Raw genomic sequence first — 18,429 nt, forward strand, 5'->3', positions numbered from 1 at the left:
AGGTACTTCCTGTGCAACTCTGAAATTCTGTAGCTATATCCTTAGCATTTTGCTAGTACTGTGGAGGTTAACTGAAAGTACAAGAAAAAGGTACAAAGAAAGCCATGTAGGAGAATGTTAGGAGGAAAATATGAAAAGATAGAACAGTGCAAAATTTTGGAGGACCTTGAGGATAAGAATAAGGAATTTGAATATCATAAAGAATTAGAATCCCATCTCATAGGCATGAGGGAACCAATAATTATGGGGGAAAGAGAGTGAGCAATATATGACAAAAGCGTCTTATTAAGATTTGTCTGATAAGAATGCAGAGTGAGTTAGAGAGGGATGAAACAAGAGGCAAAGAGATTGAGATGTAAAATGATGAGTCGAAAGACTAAAATGGTAGTAGTCGAAGTAGAAAGACATTTCTGCAGACATTTCGAAGGACACATCAATTAATGGCTTCTTAATTTATCAGTAGGCTAGAATTGGTGAAAGAGAAGAGAAATCAAGAATGAGTCTTAAGATTATGAGTTTGGGCAGCTGGGAGATCTGTAGTACCATAGTTGGAAATACGGAAATTAAAAAAAAAAATTCAGTTTTGAACATGTTGGATTTGAAGTGACAATAGGATATCCAAATGGGAATAGCAGACTGTAACTAAACTGAGAAGTCAGGATTAGAGATACAGACTTGTAAATCATCTTTATAAAGGTGATAGTTGAAGCTATGAGTCTGGGTAAGTGCTGGGTTTTCTAGATAAGTTGACAGACATTTTATACTAAGTAATTTGGGGCTAATTTTATTAGACTGCTGGGTTTATGTTTCAATATATTTAGATTTTATGATCCTTAATAGTCACATTTTATATCTCTGTAAGCCATTTTTATATTTGTAGCAACACTGTGTATATTTGGCAACCCTAAGATACTGTTACCAATGATGTTGCTGAAAAGAATACCACGTGAAACCTTTTTATTTAAGCAGGAAAATTGATTGTAGGTATTTAGCAATCATATTTATGTGCCTTTACTGAATTGTCTTTGCTCCTTTCCTCCCAAAAAGCTGAACTGACTTCTTAATTTATTTTTATGGTAGTTGGAGGAAATGTAGACTGGAAGCAGATAGCAAGTATTCAGGAATCCATTGGAGAAACCAGCTCACAAAGTGTTGTTGTTGCTGTAGATAGGTAAGGTACTCCTTTCATTTCCTTTTTGGTTCGCTACTATCTGAGCTACTTAAAATAACAAATAGTGTCATTAGAAGGTTTAGGTATTTACAGGAACTTCTAAAATTACTTTTAACTTAGTATTCCAGATTAGTATCTGTGTGTGGGTGTGTATGTGTGTATACACATGTGGTTAGCAACCTCATGTACTAATGTAAGAAGAATAGAAACAAGTAAATTTATGGATTTTAAATGGAAATTTTAGTAAAAAAAAAAAGCGACGGCATATAAAGTATTTTTTTTACTTTATTATCCCTTAAGAAGCATTTTATTGACTTTATCTATGGGTATACCCTTTATAACCATAAAAAACTGTGGTTCTCTTTCTTGTCCTGTCCCCTTAGTGCTGGTGTCCTTTGGAGCTTTGTTCTTAGTCCCCTTCTCTTTTCTTCTTAACTTCTTTCTTTTTCAGTTTTATCCACTTCTAAGGCTTCCATTCCCATATCTGGGTAAAAACTCTACTTATGGCACTGATCCCCCTCCTCTGAAAATCAGTCCTGCATTCTTAGCTACCTGGTGGATAGTTCTACATGAACATATTATGGCTGGACACATCCAAAACTCATTCATCATTTTGTGCCCAAATTATGTTCTTCTTTTCAGCCTCTTTTTTTGAATGATATCACCATCTTCCTACTTAACCCACACTCAAAATCTTGACATTGTAGTTACTCTTCCTCTTTTACCCACATCCAGTAATTTGCCAGGCCCTGTCTAGTCTCCTTCTGAAGTCTTATTTTCTGTCTGTCTCTTCCTCTGTACCTGTGCTGCCACTGCCTACCCCTACGTAAGACCTTATTACTTCTTTCCTCAAAAATTATTAGCCTCTCTGCTCTCCCTCTCCAATGCATCTTTCACTAAATTAACCTTCCTAATGCACAGGTGTATCCTATGCATTGTCACTTCCCTGCTTCCAGAACTTTCAGTGATTCCCCGTTGTATGTAGGTTGAAATACAAATTAAAATTTTGACATTTAAGTTCATTTACAATATGGCTTCAGCCTATCATTCTGATTATATTTCATCCTATTCACTTTTATGTGCTCCATTTGAGCCAATATGGATCACTGCCTATTCTTTGAATATTTTCTGTCTTCTGCTCTTATACAATAACTCTGACTTTTAGAACACAGTGCCTGAACACATTTATTTCACATCACCATCTTGCTGAAATCTCTATCTTTAAAACCCAACTTAAGTGACACTTCTTACAGTAATCTTTGTACTGACTGGAAATGTGTATCCCTCTTCAAATTTTGCATGACGCCTTGTTTATTCCTGTGCCCTTATAGCATTCTGAGTTGTTTCATGGTTCTTTGTGTATATGTCTTATCCTGACAACCTGCCTATTAGATTATAAGCTCCTTAAGGGCAGGCACTTTTCATCTATGTACCCACAGTACTTGAAACAATGCCAATGCACTTAACAAAAATGTTTTTAATTCAATTGTGTTATCAATGTAAACTGAGTTGGAACTCATAGCTTGGCTTTTAAAGCTCAGTGGATCATTTCAGGAGTGTTTATAACCTTAAAGACAACTGGTTACCCCGCCTCTGTACTAACCTTAAACTATTCATAATTTGCATTTTTTATGTTTTAAGATTTCCAGGGCATTTTTCTTGAAACAGCTCTGTAAGACAGACAATAAAATAATTTTCTTCACTTTAATAATGAGGAAAATGAGATTCAAGAATTTTACCTATGGTCACATTTTCTATAAATTTGTATTAAGACCTTTACATGTTGTCTATGAAAAATTACTTCAAATTCTAATCCTTTTCTAGACTTCTAATACAGTACAGGAAAGCAAACAATTTCTCAAAGGGGAGAATTTGACAATTATGGGCTATCAAATCAAGAATAAAAGCTAATAATTTCTGAACAAATGAAAAATGACTGACTCATCTGTTTTGTTTCATACAAAAGAATTCTGTTAGTTTCATCTAATTAATATTTTGTGAATGCTTACAGCTTCGTGTAAGATACCTGTCATGTAATGTTGTTATAATATATTATATAATAGTGTATATTATTATAATATTACTTTTATTCAGCAATATAATGTTATTATGTGCCACACTATGTCAAAGAGTATAAAACACAATGAAAATTGATAAATGTTTGAGGTTTAGTTCATTCTGCAAACAATATAAGTAATGAAAATGTTACTTTACCAAATGCCCAGTGTGCTTCTTAATTAAAAAATATTTTTTAAAGAGTCATAACTCCAAGTTGTTATAAATAATTGTGGATTTTTCTCCCTCTTCTCCACTCTTTTGCCCTCTGACCAGAATATTTACGGGATCTACAAGGCTTGATGGAAATGCTATTGGTAAGTTGGTAAACTTACTGTTACACTTACAGATTGACTTTTTGATTAAAAAGTTAAAAGATTGAGTTAAAAATTTCATTCTATATTTGCTTTACAGTGGATTTTGTCCGTTGGCTTTGTGCTGTGTCTATGGATGAATTGCTTTCTACTACACATCCTCGCATGTTTAGTTTGCAGAAGATAGTAGAAATATCTTATTATAACATGGGAAGAATAAGATTACAATGGTCTAGAATTTGGGAAGTCATTGGAGACCATTTTAATAAGGTATTTGATTAATTATTATATCGTGTTATTCATAAACTCCTCTGTTGCCTCATGGTAATACAGAGGGAATTGATTTCTTGGAGGTTATACCAACAGAGCACTAGCTCTTAGAGATTCTGCTAAGCTCAAAAGGCTTTGAGTATGGGGAACACTCACTTCTAGCAGTTTAGGAATATTCACTTCTAGAAGTTTAGCCACTAAATTGTTTCATTTTGTTTTGTTTTGGTTACAATATTGCACGAAACAAGTAAAATGACCTTGGTTCTGTGGCTTCTGCCACTAGTCCTGTAATCTTCCTGGGCTCCAGGTAATAGATGGCATCTGAGGTTCCTTCCAACTTTAAATCCGTAATCCTGCTACATGGTGACAGCAGCAGAAAATGGGTCAAAGGATGCTAAGAATAAAACCTATACAGGCATTTAACTGTTGCCGCTCTCAACATATGATATTTATTCAGAGACCAATAAGGAAATGAACCGTGTCTGTATTCAATTAGCCATTCAGTCAGCAAACATTAATTAAGCACTTACTATATGCCAAGCATCATGCTAGAAAGTGGGGATGTAAATACAAAGAATGAATCAATTACTGCTCTGAATAAGCAGACATTCTTAATAGGGGAGAAAATAAGCATATGTATATGTATTGATATGTGTATAAATGAGGGAGAAAACATGTATATATAAATACATGCAAATAAATGCAAATAATGGTTAAATATAAAGCAGTAAGAGAGAGAGGAAAATGGCAGTTAGGTGACACAGTGGATAGAGTACCAGTCCTGGAGTCAGGAGGACTCATTTCCCTTTGTTCAGACCTGGCCTCTGATGCTCACTGGCGTGTGACCCTGGTCAAGCCACTTACCTCTGTTTGCTTCAGTTTCTTCATCTGTAAAATGAGCTGGAGAAGGACATTTTAAACCACTCTAGTATCTTTGCCAAGAAAAACCCAAGAGGGGGTCGCAGAGTTGGACACAACTGAAAACGACTGAATAACAAGAGAAGGAAAATGTTAATATTTAGAGGAATCAGGAAAGGCTTTATGTAAAAGGTATGCTTGAACTGTTTCTTAAAGGAAGATTCTTATGAAGTGGAGGGATGGAAAGAATACATTTCTGCAATGAATGCGAAATAGAGCCATTGATATATACATTTGTGTTGTGTAATTTTTATACATACTTATTCTTTCCTCCTTTAGAATACTAATACAGGCTAGTGCAAATGTGTGGAGATGGGAGGTGAAATGCCATGTGTGAAAAACAGGGTAGTTTGGCAGAACTAAAGAGTGGGAAGGAGAGTGATGTTAAGTGAGGCATGAAGACAGATTGGTATAATATTGTGAAGAACTTTAAAAGCCATCAGTCAATCAGTAAGTATTTGTTAAATTACCTGCTATCAGACAGACATCGAATAAGGTGTTGAGAAGACAAGTACAAAGAATGAAAAATCATTTCTTGCAGTTAGCTTACATTCCAGTGGTGGAGACAGCAAGTACTTTTAAAATGTCACTCAGTCAATAAACATTTATTAAGTGCCTACTGTATCCCAGGCACTGTGTGCTAAATGCTAGGGATACAAAGAAAGGCAGAAGGCAGTCTCTGCCCTCAAGGAGTTTACAATCTGGTGAGGAAAACAACATATGAACAGCTGTGTGTGTATTCGGGATAAAGAGGAAATTTCTATAGAGGAAAGACACTGGAATTAAACATGATTGGGAATGGCGTCTTGTAAGAAATGAGATTTTAGCAAGGACTTGAAGGATACTGAAGAAACCAGGGTGCAGAGATGAAGAAGAGTATTCCAGGCATGGAGGATAGCCAGTGAAAATTCCCAGAGCCAGGAAATGGAGTGTCTTCTTCAAGAAGCAGCGAAGAAGACAGTGTCACTGTATGTATAGGTATGTGGTAAGGTATACGGTAGAAGAAGACTGGAAAGGTAAGGAAAGGCATTAGGTAATAAAATGCTTTGAATGCCAGAGTATTTTATATTTGCTCTTGGAGGTGATAGGGAAGCAGTGGAATTTATTGAATAGAGGGATGAAGTGGTAGGGCCTGTGCTTTAGAAAAGTCACTTGAGTGGCTGAAGGAAGAATGGATGGACCAGAGTAAGGAGAGATTTGTGGCAGACAGACCCACCAGCAGGCTTTTGCAATAGGCCAGGTCTGAAGAGATGAGAATTTGCACAAGGGTGATGGTAGTAGCAGAGGAGAGAACAGATGTATTTAAGAGATACTACAAAAGTAAAATCAACGTGTGGGGAGCTGAGACAGAGTGAGTAATCAAGAATTATAGAAAGGAAAAGGGAATAAGCATTTATAAAGCATGTACTATCTGAAAGACACTGTGCTAAGTGCTTTACAAATGTTATATTGTTGGATCCTCAACAGCCCTGAGAGGTGGGTGTTGTTATTATCCCCATTTTACAGTTGAAGAAACTGAGGCAAAGAGAAGTTAAATGACTTGCCCTGAGTCATGCAGCTAGTAAGTGTCTGAGGCTGGATTTGAGCTTACGTATTCCTGACTTGAGGCCCAGTGTACTGTCCACTGCATCATGTAGCTGCCCCAGAATGATACCTAGATTATAGGAGCCTGGGAGATTAGGAGGATGGTATTGCCCTTGATAGTAATAGGGAAGCTTGGAAGTGGGGGAAGGTATTGGGGGGGAAATAATGAATTCACTTTTGGATATGTCAAATTTAAAATATCTATAGGACATCCAGTTTGAGGTGTCTAATAGGCATTTGGAGGTGTAAGACTAGAGTTCAGCAGAGAAGTTATGGCTGGGTAAGTTGATTTGAGAATCGTGAGTACAAAGATAATAATGCAATCACCAAGTGAAATAGTATATTGCATAAATATAAAGGTAATAAATATATAAATGAATACATGGATAAAGTAGTTAAATGTAAGGTAGTTTGGGAGGAAGGGGATCTTGGAGTGAACAGGAAAGGCTTCTTGTAGGAAGATGGTATTTTGAGCTGAATCTTAAAGTGAGAGGGACTCCATTAAACAGAGGTAAGAAGGCAGTGGATTCTAGGCATGTGAGACAGCCAGTGAATAAGTACAGAGGCAAGAAATGGAAAATTGTGAGTGAGGAACAGAGAGACCAGCTTGAATGGATCATCGATTATGGGATAAAGCTGGAAAAGTAGGTTGGTGCCAAGTTGTATAGGGCTTTAAAAGCTTAGCAGGAGAGTTTAACTTTTATCCTAGAGGCAATAAAGAGCCGTTGAAGTATATTGAGTAGGAGAATAAGTTGGTCAGATCTACATTTAAGGAAAATCAATTTCATAGCTGTGTAGGATGGAATGAAGTTAGAAAAGACAAGCCTAGGAAACCAGTTAGGAAATTATAATAATCTAGGTGAGAGATGATGAGGGCCTAAGCTAAGTGGCTGTGTGAGTGGAGAGAAATGGTCAGATGTGGGTATTGTGGAAGTAGATTTGGCAGATTTTGGCAGCTGTTTCAATATGTGAGGTAAGGGAGAATGTAGATTTTGAGTTACTGCCAATATTCTTCTCCTACCAGCCCATTCCACTTTTGGATAACTAATTTTTGTGAGTTTTCATCAACCTTAAATTGTTCTTTTTGCAGCTTCCAACTATGTAATAGATACAGTCACTGCAGTGAAAAGAGGGTAGGAAACGACTAACTACCTCATCCATCAGGCTTACCTTCAGCTTACCTTACCTCATGAAAAGACATAATAGCTCAAGGGATTTTAGAATACATACTCACTGGTGAAAGATTACCGTGGAGGAGGATGATTGATTTCAAGTAATATATTTTTTTAAAATGATAATCAGTTAAAAGGAAAAATGGCTCTACAGAAAGTTTGACTGTGACTTAGTTGCCATCATCTGAAGAGCACATACAGAAAAATCTGTTGGGAAGACAACAAATACCTGTTAAAATGAGGTAGATATGCTGGCATTTCTGTGACCCATCTCATCAGTGATAATACTATAGCTATATTTGGACTTTTGCATCTCAAAGTTACCTTAAAAAGTGGCAGTGGTACCTAAGAATGTGAAGTAAGGAAGTGTGGCCAAACCCCAATAAATGCAGAAGAAGAAGAAACCTGTGGTGGAGGCAGCTTAATGTTAAAGGCATTTGGATTCATTGATTTTTAAAGACATCTCAAAGAGAAGAAGATTCTAAAAGAATAGGAAAAAAATCACGCAACTGGGAAGACCTAACTTTTTGCTCTATAAGGTCATTATGAAAAGGGTTGATGAATACATCAAAGATATTCTTGATAAAATCAGGAGGAGACTGGTCAGATCAGCTCCCAGGTAGCACAGACTAGTGCTTAGACAGGTTATTTCCAGTCCACTGCAAGATGAGCCAGGGAAGCAGCTGAAGTTTCATTCCGTCAACACCATCTGGTTGGAGTCTCGGGTTTCCTCCAAGGGGCAGAGCAGATTCTGGGTTCATGTAAGAAAAAAGAGAATAAGGAGCTATGACTAACCTAAGTCAAACCACTAGGAGACGGAGCTAAAATCCTGTAATTACTGAAAGAGGTGGGATTTAGTGTTAGCTACTCCATCTGGAACTAAGCAGGGCCGTTCTACACCATGCAAAAATGGGAGGGAATAAAGCCTGACCAAAGTGCAAATCCTGAAACTTCTCCTGGAGATTGTACTAAACAGAAGAAAATGCTGAGCACAGTGAAGAAGTCATATGGAGTGAGGAAAAATCCAAGTGGGAAAGAGAGAAAATCCATTTCAAGTCCAAGTAGAAGCTCAGAGAAAAGATACCCTGGACCTAAGGACAAGAGTACTTGAGGAAAAAATGAAGCAAGAGATAATAAGTTGTAATGATAAAGAAAATGTCACCTAGAGAGGAAATGTTGAACAGCAAGGAGAATTAACAGTTTAGCAAAAAATTGAAATCTCTCAAAATTAGAATGGGCCAAACAAAAAATAATGACTGTATGAGACAACAGGTATCACATAAACCTTGCTTTTGTCTGAACTAGACTAAGGACGGCCAAACACATAAAACGAAGAAAAGGGAGAAAGTGGATTTCAGAGGGAGGGCAGGATACAAAAGAGTAGTCATAAGCAAAACAAACTTAAGCATCAAAAAGTATAACATGAAAGGGGATTAAAAGGAAAAAAAGAATTAAAACCTATAATCAGGCACAGGACAGCAGAGAGAAAAGAAAAATGAAGTGAAAATAGGTCATTTAAATGTAGATAACTGGTGTGTTAAGCAGATTCTTTTAAAACTAGGAAAGTAACAGTACATCAAAGTAGAATTTTTAAAATCTAAGAAGTAGTTAACAAAATTGAAAGCAGTAACATATACATGTTTGTACATATGTACATACATGTTTATATACCTCTGTGTGTGTCTCTATATGATTTATAAAAGTAAGAACTGGATTTTTAAAAACTAATAAAAGAGATAAACAGCCAGCCTTATTTTTAAAAAGAAAGATAAACCAAATTGTCAATATCAAGAAATTTTAAAGGACAATTTACAATAGTTATAGACGAAGTAAAAGAAACTTTCAGAAACTTATTTTGCCTAATTTTATATCAGCAAACCTGATAACTTAGGTGAAGTGGGAGGATATCGTTTTAAAAAATATAAATACCCAGATTAGCAGAAAAACTGCATTGTATATATAATCCAATATCAGATAAAGAAATTAAAGAAGCCACAGATGAACTCCCAAAGAGGGGAGAAAAACTTAGGACCATATGGGTTTATAAGTTAATTCTATCAAACATTCAAAGAATTAGTAATTGCAATATCACATCAACAGTATACAAAAATGGGAAAAGAAGGTCTCATTCTAGACTCTTTCTTTGATAGAAATATGGTCTTAATACCTAAACCAGGGGGAGATAGAGGAGAGAAAGAAAGCTATAATATCTCTAACAAATATTGATACAGAAGTATTAGAACAACATACTAAAAAAAAAAAGATTATACACTTTGACCAAATTGGATTTATATTGAAAAAATATAGTATTTGTTCAGTGTGATGAAAACCATAAAGGACCATACTAATGACAAGAAGAAAATTATATTTTATCAATAGAAGCAGAAAAGACAAAATTTAACACCCATTGAAATTTTTTTGTTTTGTTTTTAAAACCACACTAGAAAGTATAGGAATAAATGGACCTTTTCATAATGTGGTAAGTAGCATCTAAAACAAAGAATCAGCATTTTATGAAGTAAGGATAAAGCCCTTCCTTGTAAGATCAGGGGCAAAGAAATGTTCATTATCATCACTACTGTTTGATATAGTGCCAGAAATTCATGTAATAGCAATAAAACAAGAAAAAAAAATGACATGAGCTAAGTAAGCATGGGCAAAAAGGAAATGCTTATCTATTTTTGCAGATAATGGGATTGGGTAATTAGAAATTTACAGAGTAAACTAAAATTACTTAAAATAATAAAACATGCTGTCTTTTCTCTTAGCCTATCTCTCCAGTATTTTGTTTGTGTGTAGTTGTTTACGTGTTCTTTCACCTGTTAGAGTGTAGGCTCTTCTAGAGGAAGAGCTGTTTTGCCTTTCTGTATAACCCTAACACTTGGCATAGAGCCTGGCATGTAGCAGGCACTCAATAAATGCTTTTTGACTAGTTGACTTGGCATGATTACAAAAAGAAGTATCAGTCATGTAGCAGTACACCCACAATAAAGGTGTATTGGGTGGACCCTCTGTGGAAGATTTGTGTAAAGATTGGTATTTATTTAAAGACATGGGTGTTTTGCAATCTATACTAGTTGTAAAAATACACTAAGATCCATTGAAGTGCCTTAGTAGTTCTTTTTTATAATTGTTTGGCCTTTGTATAAAACTCTTGTTTGTTAGTTGTTGAAATATTGATGTGCAATATCGTAAAAAATACAGGTTTTTGTTACCTATTATTAAATAAGGTTTCAAATAATTATCTTCAAAATCATACCTCTTTTTCCTACTGAACAGCAGTAGTTAGACTTATAGAAGAAATAGAAGTTCTGGTATTTCTGTCTGGTATTTGTAAAAAAAATTTATTTCCAGGGGCAGCTAGGTGATGTAGTATCTAGAGCTCTGGCCTTGGAGTCAAGAGGACCTGAGTTCAAATTTGGCCTCAGACACTTGACACTTATTAGTTGTGTGACCCTGGGCAAGTCATTTAACCTCAACTGCCTCAGCAAAAAAAAAAAATTTACAAATTATTTGGCCAAAATATATGTAAAATTAATTTTCAGTGTTAACATTAATGCTTTATGTCTGTTTTGTTGTAACAGGTTGGCTGCAACCCCAATGAAGATGTAGCTATTTTTGCAGTAGACTCTTTGAGGCAATTATCAATGAAGTTCTTAGAGAAAGGAGAGCTTGCAAATTTCCGATTCCAGAAGGATTTTTTAAGACCATTTGAACATATAATGAAGAGAAACAGGTAGCTATAATCAGTTATTCTAGAGAAGTAAAAAAAAATACTTTTTTTTTATCATTTGTTAATTTTTTCTTCATAGCATTTTTAAAAAGCATATTCTTTTTTACAATGTTGTATCATTATACGTCTTAGCAATTATGTTTATCTTTTAGGTCTCCCACCATTCGCGATATGGTTGTACGATGTATAGCACAAATGGTTAACTCTCAAGCTGCTAACATTCGCTCAGGCTGGAAGAACATCTTCTCAGTATTTCACCTAGCTGCCTCAGATCAGGATGAAAGTATTGTGGAGCTTGCATTTCAAACAACAGGACATATTGTCAGTAAGTACTGTTTTAACTTTATAGGAAAATCTTTAATGCATGGAAATACATGTGTCCCAAATGTCTTAGTGCAGTTTTAGCCTTTAATAGTTTAAATAGCTTAAAGAAGGCATATGTTCCCTGTACATAGATATTGTAATATCACTCTCCAAAGTGTATTTTCGAGGGCAGCTAGGTGGCACAGTGGATAGAACACCAGCCCTGGATTCAGGAGGACCTGAGTTCAAATCTGGCCTCAGACATATAACACTTACTAGCTGTGTGACCCTGGGCAAGTCACTTAACCCCATTGCCTAACCCCCCAAAAAAAGTGTATTTTCGTATAATTTGACCAGATTATTTGCTTTGAAAATAGCAAATATTTAAGAATCCTTCATCAAACAGAAAAATTGCTATAGTATACTAACCAGTTGAGCCATCTAGCTTAGTATTCTGTTTGATAAATATTCCTGTTTTGGAGGACACTATGGAAGTTACTTTCTGTGATGTCCTGAAACATCCTTAACATTTTTATGAGAACCTATTTGTTTTTCATCTTTACATTTAAGTGTACCATTGTAAACTTGTGTATGTTGCAGTACTTAATTCAATTATGAACATAGGCATTTATTATATTTATAAGAAAGTCCCCTAGAATCTTATTCACCTTACTTAGTAATATGATTCACGTATCAACATTAAGGATTTTGAAAAACTCAGTAACCAAGTCAGCCATTTCTGAGTCACATGAGCAACAAGATGGGAGGACTAGATGTTTTTTCTGATTCCAATGACCTCTTAAACCTCTCCAAAACAGAAATTATGCACTACAGATAAAGCAGCTTCAGGTGTCTCATGGATCTAGGAATGCCCAGAATCCAAAGAGTTAAAATAACCCATGAACTGTCCCTGAACACCTTTACTGCACCTCCCATACTACTGGCAGTGAGGCGTCACCTGCAGACCCAAGAACACAACACAGACTTAGAACAAAATACACCTCCATACCTCAGTCCCACCTATCACTTTACAGTGCCAGAAACTCCCCCAGGTACATGGTACAGAAATTTGCCCTGGCCACAACAGTGAGGAAGCCACAGTCTTTTCAGAGCAAAAGGTTGCCAGCATCAGCATTGCAAAGCACTGAATTACAAGTACCATGCCAAAGAACTAAGGAAAAGAGGGAGCACAGCAAGATGCTAAAACAGGACTCTGTGTGTGTGTGTGTGTGTGTGTGTGCGCGCGTGCATGTGGTGAATAGGAGGGCAGGGTGGGAAGGGGGTTATGCGGTACTCCATTAAGGCTGAAGGAAAGAGCCCAGCATCCAGCTGAGTATCTAGGGAAGTAAGAGACCATGGATCCAAGGAGGAGATTTTGAGGCAAATGTTGGGGGGGGGATGGGGAGGGCAGGTAACCAGGGGAAGATAGAGATCAGGGGTGGGCTGTGTAATCAGAGATGTGGCAGTGTCCTCTCTGACACTTGTAGTAATTGGTATTGTCCTGGGAATGAGGCACATTGGAAAATAGAAATCCATAGGGCAAATCCTGCGAGGCAGTGGCAGAAAGTATCTAGAGTGGAGAGCCTGAAATGGGTACTGTGTCAGCTTGGAGTAGAAAGAACGAAAAGTTGAATAATAAAAAGAGTAAGAGAAATCCTTTTTGGAAAGGGATGCAAAAAATGATATTTTGAAAACTAATGAATAGGACTAATTGAAGGGGAGAGGAGGGAGGGGGAATCAAGTTGATTGAAAGAAAAAAAGGGTGGAACAAATAGATAATCAGATAAAAACAGGAGAGAAAAAGGAACTAATAAACAAAACCCCAAGGGGAAAATGAGAGAAGGGGATCAAGAGTTAGGGGAGGAAAGCCAGTGGGAATATGACCACCTTTTAAAAAGATTAAAATAACTGAGCAGAAGGGGTGGATCATAACTTGGAAAAAACCCATAACATTAGGGACAGATGGAGGAAAATATAAACCTGACTCTTATGACTTTAAATGTGAATGGATTAAACAATCCAATAAAAAGAAAAAGAGTGACAGATGGACTGAGAAAACAAAACCCTATAATCCTTGGCTTAAAAGAAGCACAATCAACAAAGACATAAAATTATGGAATGGAAAAAAATGTACTGTGCATCAGGTGAACCCAAATAAATCAGAATCTAGGAGTTAGAATCATGCTATTAAAGCAAAAATAAACATTCACAAAATAAAGACAATCAGTTGTCTATATTGTGTTGAAAGGAACTGTAGCCAACAAACCAGTATCATTATTAAATGTGTAAGATTCAGTTGCCTTACCAATTAAAATAGTAAAAGCCAAAACATACCAGATCATATGCTTATCTCAATAGATGCAGGAAAAAACCTTTGACAAAAGACAACACTCTTTTTAGGCTATAAAGCCTACAAAGTATAAAGTTACCTTTTTAATATCATAAAAAAAATCTAATACCAAAAGCAAGCATCATATGCAGTGGAGAAAACACTAAAATTTCTAACAATAAATATTGGAGTAGAGGAAAAATTCCCATTCCCCCCCCATTTTTAATATACTTCTGAAAATAACCAGCAAAAGTGTTAAGACAAGAGAAAGATATAAAAGGAGTAAAGATAGGTTAAGAGGAAATAAAAGTAACTCTGTTTGCTGATGATATGATGATTTACTATGTGGTGCGGTGGACAGAGCACCGACCCTGGAGTCAGGAGGACCTGAGTTCAAATCTGGCCTCCAACCAAACACTTTACACTTACTAGCTGTGTGACCCTGGGCAAGTCACTTAACCCCAGTTGCCTTAAAAAAAAAATTATATGATGATTTACTTGGAAAATCCTAGGAAATTTGCAAAGATACTAATTGAGACAGTAGCTTCAACAAAGTTGCAAAAATCTTCAGAAATAAATAGCATTTCTATATAATAATAACAGAATGCAAGGAGGAATAATAGAAAGGGAAATCCCATTCCAAATAAGTACAAGATGTATAAAATACCTGCACATTGACCTCCCAAAGCACACAAAAGACTTATGTAGATTCAATTACAAAATGTTCCTTAAAAAAATAAAGAAAAACTTAAACAGCTGGAGGAATTTATGTGTTCATAGGGTAGGCCTTGCTAAAATATCAAAAATGACTACTACCAAAAATTAACTTACATTTTTAACTCTATACTAGTCAAATTACTAAGTGGATACTTTACAAAACTTTATGATAAAATTAATTAGGAGAAACAAAAGATCTAGAATATTAAAGGAAATAATGAAAAAAAGTAGAGATAAAGAGGCAGCAGCAATTCCAGATCTCAGACTATATTATAAAGCAGTAGTCATCAAAACCATCGGCTGTTGGTTAAAGAATAGAGAGTTAGCTCAGTGGGACAGAGCAGACAAGGGAGATTCAGAAAGAACAGAACACAGTAATGCAATGTCTGATAAAGTGGAAACTATAAATTATCTAGGGAAAGACTCCTTCATTGATAAAAACTTTCAGAATAACTGTAAAGCAGTCTGGCAGAAATTAGATTTAGATTAACACCTTATACCACATACCACACTATGTTTTCATGTTATTCATTTTTCCCAAAAGGTCAGGAAAATGTTGTAAATGTAGCAAGAATTTTTATAATGATGTTCATATAGAAACTCATAAGTATGCTATCATCAGGATACTTTTTAAAACATGGAAAATCATTGCTAAAATATGTTTTGCTCATTAAAATATACTTTTCTCAGGTTTGACTTGATTTATCTCAAACCATTGAGGAAGTTTAAAATTTACAATTTAATGAGTGTTTCTTAATGGATTCCTATAAAAATGCCCCATTAGCACAGTGCTTGCCACATGGTAGGTGCTTAATAAATGTTTATTTATTGATTATTTGTAGCAGTGTTACATTTAACATGTTTGAATGTGTGTTTCATATCTTTGGAGTAAGTAGTTTCTTTTGTCATATTTATAGATTAGGTTTTTACCTAGGTCATTTAAAATATACTAGGAAAACTTTTTCTTCAATTTAGTTTAACTTAGTTCATCCAGCCCTGCATTGGAGCACATTCTAATTTTGGTTTTTGCAAGGCAGTTGGGGTTAAGTGACTTGCCCAGGGTCACACAGCTAGTAAGTGTCAAGTGTTTGGTCTGAGACCAGGTTTGAACTCAGGTCCTTCTGACTCCAACACTGGTACTCTATCTGCTGCGCCACCTAGCTGCCCCTACATTCTAATTCTTTTAAGTGATGACTTTATTAAACAGCAAATTATCAAAACTAGTTTCTGCATTTCAAGGACCATAGAGACTGATTCTTGGTTTTTCTTCATGGTATGAGAACTGGTCACCCTGTACTAAGACCAACAAAGTCTGCGTGTGAGAATTTTGAGTATTGCTAACCTCCCCTTGCAATAAGGAGCAAGCTACATGCTAGGAGAGTAAAGAACAAAGTGTATGGGATATTCATGTTTTTGAGGGGTTAGATAATTTTCTTTGTAGTTTGAAAATTGTATCCATAAATGTTTTACTACTACTTTTTTTCCTTTATAGCCATTGTATTTGAAAAGCATTTTCCTGCTACCATTGATTCTTTCCAAGATGCTGTGAAATGTTTGTCTGAATTTGCATGCAATGCAGCCTTCCCAGATACGAGTATGGAAGCAATTCGTCTTATTCGCCATTGTGCAAAATATGTATTTGACAGGCCACAGGTATGGTATCATTTAATGACACAATTTTTAAGTTGGGAACACTTTCACAGATTATCAGATTAAAGTGAACTTAAATTATGTTTGGAAGTTAACAGGCAATATAAGGCATTTAGTTTGCTTTGAATCAAAAGCACCATAAATAATGACACTGATAATCATTTCTGATACATAGAATAGATTATGATTTGCAAAATACTTTATAAATATAATCACTTTTGTTCTATAAGATAAATGATCCTTTAATCTTTTTTTTTTCCTGAAGAATTGAGGTGAAGGTTTTACCATAATCCAGCAGCCTATTTGTTCATTTGTCTTCAGATTTATTTGAATTAAATACATTTGGGGTTTGAGAATTGGTCTTTTGTTTTACTTTGAAGTATTTTAGGTAGTTCAAGGGGTATTCATCTAGATGGATAGAAATAACACATATTTTCATGGTAAGATTGTACAGCTTAATAAAATAAAATATACCTTAAATCTAGATACTTTACAATTTTCAAAGAACTTTCATGTTTGTTATACAATTCAAATATCAGAATCATCCTGCTAAGTTAAATAGGGTGGTAGAGTGATCCTCATTTTTTAAATGTGTAAAATGCAATACAGATTTGTTTAGAGTCCCCTATCTCTCTGTTGACAGACCTGAAACTCTCCTGTTTCTTCATGCAAAGCTCTTTCTCCTCCACCAGATGTCTTCATTCTTGAACTTTTTTTTTTAAACAAGTGTTACTTTTGCATAACATATTGATTTGTAAAGTATTTTGCAAATGCTTTTTCAAAGCCAGGAAATATTAACTTAGGAGCATTGAAATACTTTCCTTTGATTTTCATATGTCTTACTTTGTTTCTTTTCTTAAAGGCTTTCAAGGAATACACAAGTGATGACATGAATGTGGCTCCTGAAGACAGGGTGTGGGTGAGAGGATGGTTCCCTATTCTCTTTGAGTTATCATGTATCATCAATAGATGCAAATTAGATGTAAGAACCAGGTAACAATCAGTATTTGTAATTAAAATTTGGAAGGATTTATTTTGAATTACTATAATCAAGTTAATGTTTTCTACATGTTCCCTAGTATAATAGGTAAAAGCATAACCCAAATTTGTTAAGTAGGCTAGAAATACAAATTTATTTTAAATTGAATGAAAGAAAAAAAAAATGAAAGTAAATCACCAGCTGACAAAATTAATTATAACCCACTTCAAGTTACTTATTTTTAATTTAAGTTTTTTTCATGGTTAATTTCATGGTTAATGTAGGTTTCTATGTAGGCGTCAAAAGCAATGGTTAAATTAATTCTGCTTTTAGTTTTAAAAATAAAATTAGGTGTCTCTGTTGTTTTTAGCTAAAAATCTTCACTTTCTCCTTAGAAGGAGACTGAAAGATATGAGAGCAGTAAGACACAGCTTCTGCCCACAGGCGCATATAGTTTAATTATGAACATAAGATTAACACTTATGAAACAATAAACTGCAGATTTCTTTTGCCAGTCTCCTTAATTGTTTCCCTGATTGCCTATTTGTATGCCAGCAAGCTCCATCAGTGGACTGGCAAATAAAGTGAAATTCAAAATGATCAGTGTGGCTATCTGGAAATGGTTCTGGTACATTACATTTGTCCATGAACAAGGGTAATAATATTTGTGTAAATATAAAATATGGGGTTTGGTTTATCCTTATCTCCATTCATGTTATTTTTGTGATTTCAGAAATCTTATTCTATTTAACCTTTTGACTGAATGTAATTTATGAAATTACTAAATTAAATATATTTTTCTGGAAAATCTGTAAGTAATTAGTTGTTAACGCTACATCTCAGTGCCCTCCTCTGTAAAACAATGAGTTTGGTTTAAATTATTTCTAAGGTTCATTTTTGACTCTGAAATTCTGATAATTTATGAATATATGCCCACATTAGTCATATTAATGAATGCATTATATATATATATATATATATATGAATAATCTGCTATGCTCAAGGCAACGTGCTAAGCATTAGGTGGGAAAGAGGCTACAAAAATATGAGGAACTTATAGTTGGGAAGATAAGGCATAGAGTTATAAAAAGGTAGCTAACAAAATAATGTAGTTATCCTGAAAAATAAAATACTACAAGTAATAGAAATAATTAGTATTATAGCAGATCAGAGGAAGAAAATGATTGTTTCTGGTGATTGATGTGTTCTTATAGATATTAATAGAAAGCAGAAA

The 18,429-nt window shown here is 35.0% G+C and overlaps 1 protein-coding gene across 4 annotated transcripts in view; it reads left to right on the plus strand.

Moving 5' to 3' along the window:
• ARFGEF1 (ARF guanine nucleotide exchange factor 1) overlaps window positions 1-18,429 on the plus strand; it is a 157,921-nt gene that overhangs the window by 107,894 nt on the left and 31,598 nt on the right. For 2 of the 4 annotated variants that reach the window (XM_021002051.2, XM_021002050.2), the window contains exons 23-29: window positions 1,081-1,171; window positions 3,503-3,543; window positions 3,641-3,810; window positions 11,069-11,220; window positions 11,370-11,542; window positions 16,059-16,219; window positions 17,079-17,209. In XM_021002051.2, coding sequence (XP_020857710.1) covers window positions 1,081-1,171; window positions 3,503-3,543; window positions 3,641-3,810; window positions 11,069-11,220; window positions 11,370-11,542; window positions 16,059-16,219; window positions 17,079-17,209 — 919 coding nt within the window. The remainder of the gene's footprint in view (window positions 1-1,080; window positions 1,172-3,502; window positions 3,544-3,640; window positions 3,811-11,068; window positions 11,221-11,369; window positions 11,543-16,058; window positions 16,220-17,078; window positions 17,210-18,429) is intronic. The other 2 variants (XM_078153365.1, XM_078153366.1) reach the window with 2 other exon arrangements.

This window comes from Phascolarctos cinereus, unplaced genomic scaffold (genome assembly GCF_003287225.1).
Source record: "Phascolarctos cinereus isolate Bilbo 61053 unplaced genomic scaffold, phaCin_HiC Scaffold_4;HRSCAF=312, whole genome shotgun sequence".
Classification (NCBI taxonomy): domain Eukaryota; kingdom Metazoa; phylum Chordata; class Mammalia; order Diprotodontia; family Phascolarctidae; genus Phascolarctos; species Phascolarctos cinereus.